Here is an 8631-nt window from a genome sequence, read left to right as displayed (position 1 = left end):
GGTATAGATGCTGACGCATGGATTGCAATGTCATAGTCTCAAAATGAGAGGACGGATGGAGAGGCTGTTGGAGTAAACAACCATTTTGACTTGACAAATGAAATAGAGAGTTGGCCAAATAGACATTTGGAGAGTCAAATTTAGAGAGACTTTTAAAGATGCTCTTAGCGGAGTACTCCTACAGCCATGAACTGATCTCAGCTGTAGATTTTCCATCCGACGCAGTATCGACTACAGAGGATCCGTCCGTGTCCCTGAACTTCAGGTTGGGGCGGACTTGTCTTGGACTGTCAGGCCCATTTCGACCGGATATCTGGGCCGAAAAATTTACTGGTCTGGATTTTGACAATTCTATGCGGAATAAGTTCACCGGAGGTCCCTCAACTTAACAGCGAGATTTTTTGAGATCACACAAACTAGAAATGTGTACCCCTAAACTCACACAAACTGTTCAAAGGAGGTCCCATGACAGTATATGTGGATGGTTTCGCTGACATGGTATCCTAGTCAGAAAATTTTTTTAAAAAAGTATGTGGGGTCCACACGTCAGTAGCACATATTTTTTTTCTTTTCTTTTATTTTCATCTCCTTCTCTTCTTCTTCAGTGGATGAGGCCGGCGGCGATTGGCGAGCGGCGGGAGAGCGTTGCGGCGGGTCCGCGCGGCAGCCGAGCAGCACCGGGTGGCAGCAGGCGAGCACGGCCTGCTGGCAGAGCGGCGGCGGGCGGAGCGGCGCTAGGTTGCAGGCAGAGCGGCGATGGGCGGCGGCGGCCGAGCGGTGCGAACGGCGGGCGAGCACGGCAATGAGCTAGTCGGACGAGCACGGCGGGCGGAAGAGGGAGCCGAAACGGCGGTGGAGGCCGGGGGAGGAAGAGGAGAACGTGGGGCCGTTCCGCGGCACCAGCGCACGGACGCGGTGGATGGCCACGCGCATGGCCTCCGCGCTCGCCAGCTCCGACAACCGCGCGTGGGTTCATTCCGGTCCGGTCGATGCCTTGCTTGCTTCCTCCCCCTCCTTCCTTCGATTCGACAGGCTCGATTTGCTGTGTGAGCTTGGCTTCCGGCAATAACAGCTGCTTACTAGTAGTAATTGTTATTATCTCCGGATTAAAGCTCTTGCCCTCGTTTTTCTTTCCGTACTTACACTTGATTTAGTCGACCTCGTCCGCTCGCCCGCCGCCGTGCTCGCCCGCCGTCCACTCCGCTCGGCCGCCGCCGCCCATCGCGGCTCTGCCTGTTTCCCGGTGCCGCTCTGCCCGCCTCCGTTCTACCCGCAGACCACGCTCGCTTCCGCCGCCCGGCTGCTGCGCGAACCCGCCGCAGCGCTCACCCGCTGCTCGCCCATTGCCGCTGGCCTCACTCACTGAAGAAGAAGAGAAAGAGAAGAGATAAAAGAGAAGAGAAAGGAGAAGAAAAGAAAAGAAAAAAAAGTGTAACTGATATGTGGGTCCTATGTACTTTTTTAATTTTTTTTTGCTGACTAGTATGCCACCACTACTGCACAAGTCATCTTTACCTCCGGTTCGTAACTACATATTCTCCCGGTTATACAATCGGGAGTCCAAATCCGGGACTAAAGATAGATATCTTTAGTCCCGGATAAAATAACCGGGATAAAAGTTGATCTTTAGTCCCGGTTGATAACACCAACCGAGACTAAAGGGAAGGAAAGCGGCAGCCTGGTTGCCATTTTTTTATTGTTTCTTTGCTAGATGCGTTTTTCCTTCTATTTCCCCCAAATCGGATGGGATTGATGCAAATCCCCCCATAATCAAATCCCAAATCCCCAAATCAAAATATAACATCTCAAATCATACATACATTCACATCACAGATCAAAAAAAATACCACAAATAAAATACATCTCAGATATATACAACAAATCACAAATTCTAAAAAAAAATTACACATCTCAATGGAATCACAAATTGCAAAAAAAAAAAAAAAAAAAAAACGAATCGGCTGCCAGCCACCAGCTCGCCGCCGCGCGGGCCCGCCTACTACCGCTGGTTGCGGCCCCGCCGGCCCTTGCTGCCGCCGCCACCCTCCGCAGCCAACGCCGCTCGGCCACGCCGGCGCCCGCCGCTAGCCGCTGCTCGGCCCGCCGCCGCCGCCACCACTCGGCCCGCTGCCGCTTGGGCACGCCGGCGCCCGCCACCGCCGCTCGATCTGCATGCAACGAGAGAAGGCAGGAAGGGAGAGGATGAGGCTAGAAGGAAGGAGAGGATAAGGCAAAGAAAAGAATAAGAGAGTAAAAATAGAAGAGGAGTTTGAGAGGATAAGTCATAGGGGTTATATACGGTACATTAAAATTTAGTCCCGGTTGGTAATATAAACCGGGACTAAATATAAGATCTTTAGTCCCGGTTAGAGTCTCCAACCGGGAATAAAGATCCGGGGGGCCTGACAGCACCAGACAGCACATGAACCGGGACTAAAGAAAAAAAAATATAGTCCCATTCTACTTATAAACCGGGACTAAAAACCATCTTTAGTCCCGGTTTTTATTGGAACCGGGACTATTGTGATTTTTGGCTGACCAGGTAAAAATGGTTTCTCCAGTAGTGCACGTCAGCGAAACCACTCACATATACTACCATGGGATCTTCTTTGAATGTTTTGTGTGAGGTTAGGGGTATACATTTTTTGTTTTGTGGTTAAGGGACCTCAAAAAATCTCGTTATTAAGTTGAGGGACCTCCAGTGAACTTATTCCATTCTATGCTGTGAGATGCGAATCACATTGGGCGCAATATGATGCATTCAGCACTAAAACATTTTTATTTAGGGCAAAACGTACTTGCTTTAATTGGTAGTGTTATCATCTCTGCTGTCGGATGATGAAGCACCAGGTCCGGCAATCAATCATCATTGCGTCAGGATCTTGAGTTCTTGTCGATTTTGGGTGCACGCTCTAGCTCCTGATTAAGTCAATCTTGTGGACTGATTTTAGATTAATTTTAGGGGTTCTCTTTGTCAGTTTCTGTGCTCAGCTCTCCTTTTATGATTGCTTGGAAGATAAATAAAACAGGATGACTAAACCAAACTTTTAAATTTTAGACTTACTAAAAAAGAACGCCTACCATAGAGTGGTTGTTGGTCATGTGTTATAGTCAAAAGTGTGAAGGATTTTAGGCCAAGTTCCCTCCCTACGGGCTATATGCCTGCTGAACAGAGATAACATTAGAGCCAACCAAGTCAATTAGCCTATGGCTATGTTCTTTTCTCCAATAAAAATTAGATAAACTTTTGGATAAAAGTGGTATGCCTTTTAAACTGCTAAACGGTAAGTTTCGTATGAAAGTTGTTTTGAAATGTAAGATTGATCCATTTTTCAAGTTTATAATAATTAAAACTCAATTAATCACACGTTATTATCACCTTGTTTCATGTGAAACATTTAATCTTTATCTTCATCTTCATCTTCAGGAGATTTAAACACCTATATACACATCCCAACCTTGTATATATATCTTTCCATCTTATGAAACAAGTCAAGAAACATGTAAATGCATCAAAACTTACGAACTTTTGCGGGAGATAGAATGTTTACTTTAAAAAAACTGAAAAATTCCTTAATGCTCTCGTGTTCTTTTTCTTTTTTCTCGATAATGTCTTATGTTAAAAAATTTAGTGTGAGAGCTACAGTACGTGCGGTGGGCTCCACGGGACGGCCGCGAGAATTGCTTCACAAGTTGAGGCGATCAATTCTACTTACCACTTGTCCACTTGAGTGATAATTGAACTGAGTAATTAAAAGCACGTGAGCTGTGTGCTACACCCTGGTATACTTGGCCTCAAAAAATCCACATTTCACATTTCAGCAGTCCAAAATGGAAAGCCAGGAAAGGGACAGAAAACAGCGGTAAAAATGGCGGCCGCCACTTGGCTGCCCTCGCTAGCGGCGAGAACGCTCCGCTCTTCTGGCTTTTATACCCAGCCCTTTCTAATGAACTAGACGACGAACTTCGTTCGGTGAAAAGTCAGTACAACATATGCAACTAGTTATCCGAGGATGCAAGAAGAAGCCATGAACTATATATGGACGGCCGGGATGGTCCAGAATGTGCGTGGTCAGAGCTTGTGTTTAACCATGAATGGCTGAGAAAGTTACTGCCTCCATCTCATTTTAAACGCAGCCATGAGTTTCCGTGTCTAACTTTGATCGCCTGTCTTATTTAAAATTTTTGTAAGATTGGTATTTTCATTGTTATTAAATGATAAAACATGAATAGTATTTTATGTATGACTTTTGTTTTTTAATTAATTTTTAAAAAGTTTTCAGATCAGACAAATGATTAAAGTTGGACACGAAAATTCATGGTTGCGTTTAAAATGGGACGGAGGAAGTAAGTCTACTGATGAACCGAATTTACTTTTTTTTTAAGCACCACACCATTTTTATTCTTTTTAACTTTATACACCTAAATTTTATACAACCAAAATTTATACACTAAAATTTTATATGCCTCATTTGATTTCGGATTCAAATATAGAGTACTTATATTAAAAAGTTTATATACATGTATAAGGTCTATAATACGTTCACATGGAAAGAAATATATACACGGACATTTTTTTAGTAAAGTGGTTAATTTTTATTTACTTTGTATTTCTTTTCCTATTTTAGAACTTTTTGTGAAATCAATACGTGAGAAATGCGCGGGTTGTTTCAGCAAGGGGAAGGGGCGTGCCGTGACCCCACACGTGGTTGGTCACCCATTAGATGTACCTAGGAATGGTTGAGGTATTGACGTCTACTATCGTCGAAATTCTGATTAATTTTTCACCATTAATTTATTTTATCAAAATAAGTTTATCAGATAAGGCAAAACATTTTTGGGACCAATGTATGCATACATTATTTTGTTTTCAAACGAAGAATTTTAAATTTTATTGATGGTCAAATATGCGAAAGTTTGACTAAAAAATAAATGATATACTATATTTATAGCCCGAGGAGTTATAAATTTGGTTGAAACCCGAAAGCTGTGGGGTTTCCAATATATCATAAACATAACAAAGGCGTAGCTAGCGAAAACACTATGATTTTAATTAATCTACAGGAATTTTTTGCTATATTGTACTCTTAGCCCTTCCTAACCAGCTAGATGGGTTACACGCGAGATTCAACACAGAAAAAAATTCACACATGAGACTCAAATTGATTCGAGTCTATATCTGATATCTCTATCTCTACTTGAATTCATTTGGTTTTATTTTTCATACTACGTACCAAATTAGTTGTTGTCTATCTAGCTAAGTTGAAAATCCAATCAAATAGGAGTATATCACTTCTCCATCTAATAGATGATGGTTTTGGTTGACATGCAGTACGTGTGTTAAGTGTTAACTGGTAAGCTCATGTTGTAGCAAGTGCACCAGGCTCGCAGAATTTCCAATACAAAGACAAAAACACATTATGATACATATGCTCCCTGTTTTTTTGGTCAAAGAATATGTTGCATGTGGTAGCATATCTCCACAAGGGTTGCAAGGTGGTAAGCCGGCCATCCGCATTACCTCAATATATCAGATTTGTCCGGTTAAAGCACTGTAGTATTTACTAGCAATCATTTTCTTTTGTACATATATATCGTGCTTAAGTGAAATGCTTGCAAAGAGAATATACAAAGGACTAACTAGCAAATATTCGACAGTAAATAGCACTGATTTTTTTAATAAAAAATAATACAATCATAATATAATTACATTGCAACTAGCATGTTTTATTATAAATTAAAAATGAATCCAGCATACAGTACTACAAACGTGATGGGTAACATATGCATGCTTCCGATCGATCGAGAGCGTCGAAAGAACATGGTTCGTTAGAGTGAACTCGCTAGTTTTTAGAGCCGAACATTTTAAAATTCGAGCAAGCTGCAAACATAGAGCTACAGAGATTACATGAGATCTTACAATCTTTCACCCCGAGAGACGAACCAGACAAACGAAGAAATGAGAAAGGCTCAGCGTTAAGTTTAACAACTAAACAGATATATGATGCTAATTAAGCTACCTCCCGGAGCTGTCTCTCCACTATGGGATGCTATCTGGAAATGCAGAGCCCCACTGAAAGTGAAGTTGTTTGCGTGGCTCCTGGTCGAAGACCGTCTGTCCACAAAGAAAAATTTACAGAAGAAGAACATTGTTCCCACTGGCACCTGTGACATCTATAACGAAGGAACCGAAACGACCAGCCACTTTTGTTTTCTATGCCCGTTTGCAAAAAGTTTCCAGGACAAAATTGGAGTGCAACCGATGATTCAAGATGTGCATCTGTTTCATTAGCTGAAGCTAGTACATGGAGTGCCTATACTTCATTTTCAGATTTTCTACCTCCTATGTTTCTGGGCAATGTGGAATCACAGATATGATGTCGTTTTTAGAGGTCAAGCCCTCTCGATTGCTTCCTGGCTGCAACGTTGCATGCGTGAGGCTGCTCTGTGGACAGAAAACATAAAGACTGAAGATCGACATGTAATTTCTATTTGGAAAGAAATCTTATCTTCCCCCTACAAACTCTCAATTCAATATAATGAACCTTGCATCCTTATATTCAATGAAATGATAAATTCAGGTGGGGAAGCTCTCCCCCCGTGATTTAGTAAAACAAGAAAGAATCGAGCGCAATTCGCCGTATCCGTAAAAGAATTAATCATCAAAGATTTAATCAATCTTACAATAGCTAGTCTTTATAAAAAAAATCAAAGAATAAACAGACACCGTGGCCTGTGGGGTGGATAATTGATGGATCGACGCCGCGCCATCGGCAGGGTCTCATCTCACGAGTCATGCCGTCTGGCCGCCGGCGGCGCCCCTCCGCAGCGCGCACTCGACGACTCGCCGGAAATGCCCGGCGTCGCAGGGCACACGCAGCACGCCCGGCTGGCCGAACCCGTACTGCTGCGCCGCCATGTCCAGCAGCTCCGCGATGCTCGGGTCCCCGAGCAGCCTCAACGGCACCACCACGCGCTCCCCGCCGCCGTCGCCGCAGTCGCCGCCGCCGCCGGCGACCATCGGGACATGCCCTCTCGGGACCTCATCCTCGCCGTTCTCGCGGCACGGCGAGGCGCCGCCGCTGCCGCCGCCGCTCTTCCTCCTCCACACCATGATGATATGTGATAGATAGTATATATGTCAGGTTTAGCACCCTGGATCGGAGCTGGAGGACGGTGCGGGGGTGCAGTCGTTTGATTCGCCGGCGTGCGCTGCGGAGGAGACGAGAGCGAGTAGGTGGGAAATTTATAGAGGAGCAAGCTAGCAAGCAGCGCAGGATCAAGGAAGCTAGGGTTCATGACCATGCCTGACGATGACTGACGTCTGAAGATTGACGAAACGAACTTGTGTGTAGACGATCAAGCCGCGATTCCTTGACATGGATGGTCTTCCATGGCGACTGGAGAGATAGAGACTAGCGTGGAGCACCGGAACCCGCGCGCCGCCCACCGCGCGCGCGGGAAGCATCGGGGACGTTCGATCTGCGCGCGCTGGACGGACGGACGTACTGTTCGCTCCATAACTAGCTCAACACGTACTACTGATTGACCGATTCTGCTAGGAATATGCTTTATTAATACGGATTTCTCTTTTTTAAACCAAAGACAAACGGAGACGCTCGCAACATATGCACACTCACTCATATAAAGATACATGGTCGACAGAACAAATGCAACCGGTGGACAGGTCTGAGTGCAAGCATTCCAAACGTAGGTTATGGATGGATGGGAGTAGAACGTCGAAGAATCATGTCACTCAATCCAGCTGCTTCATGAGGCCTCTTGCAGACAATAGACTAAAATTTCAACATCGGAAAAAGAATTGGTTAAGTTGCATAAACCACCCCACCTATCACTCTAGTTTTGAGATTACACCACATAAATTATTTTGTCATAAAAACCCACCAATCCAAGACTGTTTACGACCAGATTGTGTCCTCTATGTGCACAGAAGTAGTTGATTCGGTCCATTTCTTCCAATATAGGATCGCTGCCGATCACTGCCTCTGATCGCTTCCCACTTCGAACTAGCATGGGGAGGCCGTGGTGGACCGGTGGTGCAGTGATGGAGGCCGCGGAGGGGTCGGAGCGCTGATGGAGAAGGGATTGGGTACAGCCAGCTCTTTGTTAAGCCTGCTAATGGCCTAAGACCCGCCCCATTCCCAATCCACACCACAGCAGTTAGCTCAAATAGTTCAAACCAACCCAACCCGCAAATCTCCTTTCAGAATCCAAACCAATCCAATCCATTTCTCACCTCAGTCCACACCGCACCAACCCATTCCCTTCCTATGGATTCAGTCCACCCTGTCAAACCATTTCAGACCATTTAGAATCCACCCCCGACCACAAACCCATTTGATTCACCATCAACCAGAACATGCATCTCGTCATGCACAGCCTGAACGGCAGCAGCAAGCCGGCGTTCATAGCGTCGGCGACATGTTTGCGTCGACCTCGCCGTCTGTCAAGCCGAGCACGCGGTGGCCGCGATGCAGCTTGTTCTGGCGCCGCCGCCATGGTCCACCCGTCTGGCGCCGCCTTGGCGTCATCGTCGTCGTCCCGTGGAGGCTACATGTTGAGCGACCGGTTCTACAGCCCGTCTCACGTCCGCCGCCAGCAGATGCTGCT

The 8631-nt window shown here is 45.4% G+C and overlaps 1 protein-coding gene across 1 annotated transcript; it reads right to left on the bottom strand.

The window, feature by feature from the left end:
• Positions 1-6637: 6637 nt before the first annotated feature.
• LOC127768751 (auxin-responsive protein SAUR71-like) lies at positions 6638-7359 on the bottom strand. The gene has a single exon (XM_052294389.1). The coding sequence runs from the start codon at positions 7112-7114 to the stop codon at positions 6794-6796; it is 321 nt and encodes a 106-aa protein (XP_052150349.1). The 5' UTR covers positions 7115-7359; the 3' UTR covers positions 6638-6793.
• Between the last annotated feature and the right edge of the window lie 1272 nt (positions 7360-8631).

This window comes from Oryza glaberrima, chromosome 3 (genome assembly GCF_000147395.1).
Source record: "Oryza glaberrima chromosome 3, OglaRS2, whole genome shotgun sequence".
NCBI lineage: Eukaryota > Viridiplantae > Streptophyta > Magnoliopsida > Poales > Poaceae > Oryza > Oryza glaberrima.
This window is presented reverse-complemented; position numbering and strand designations above follow the sequence as displayed.

Coding starts and splice junctions, on each gene's coding strand:
- LOC127768751 (XM_052294389.1), bottom strand. CDS start 7,114: ATGGTGTGGAGGAGGAAGAGCGGCGGCGGCAGCGGCGGCGCCTCGCCG.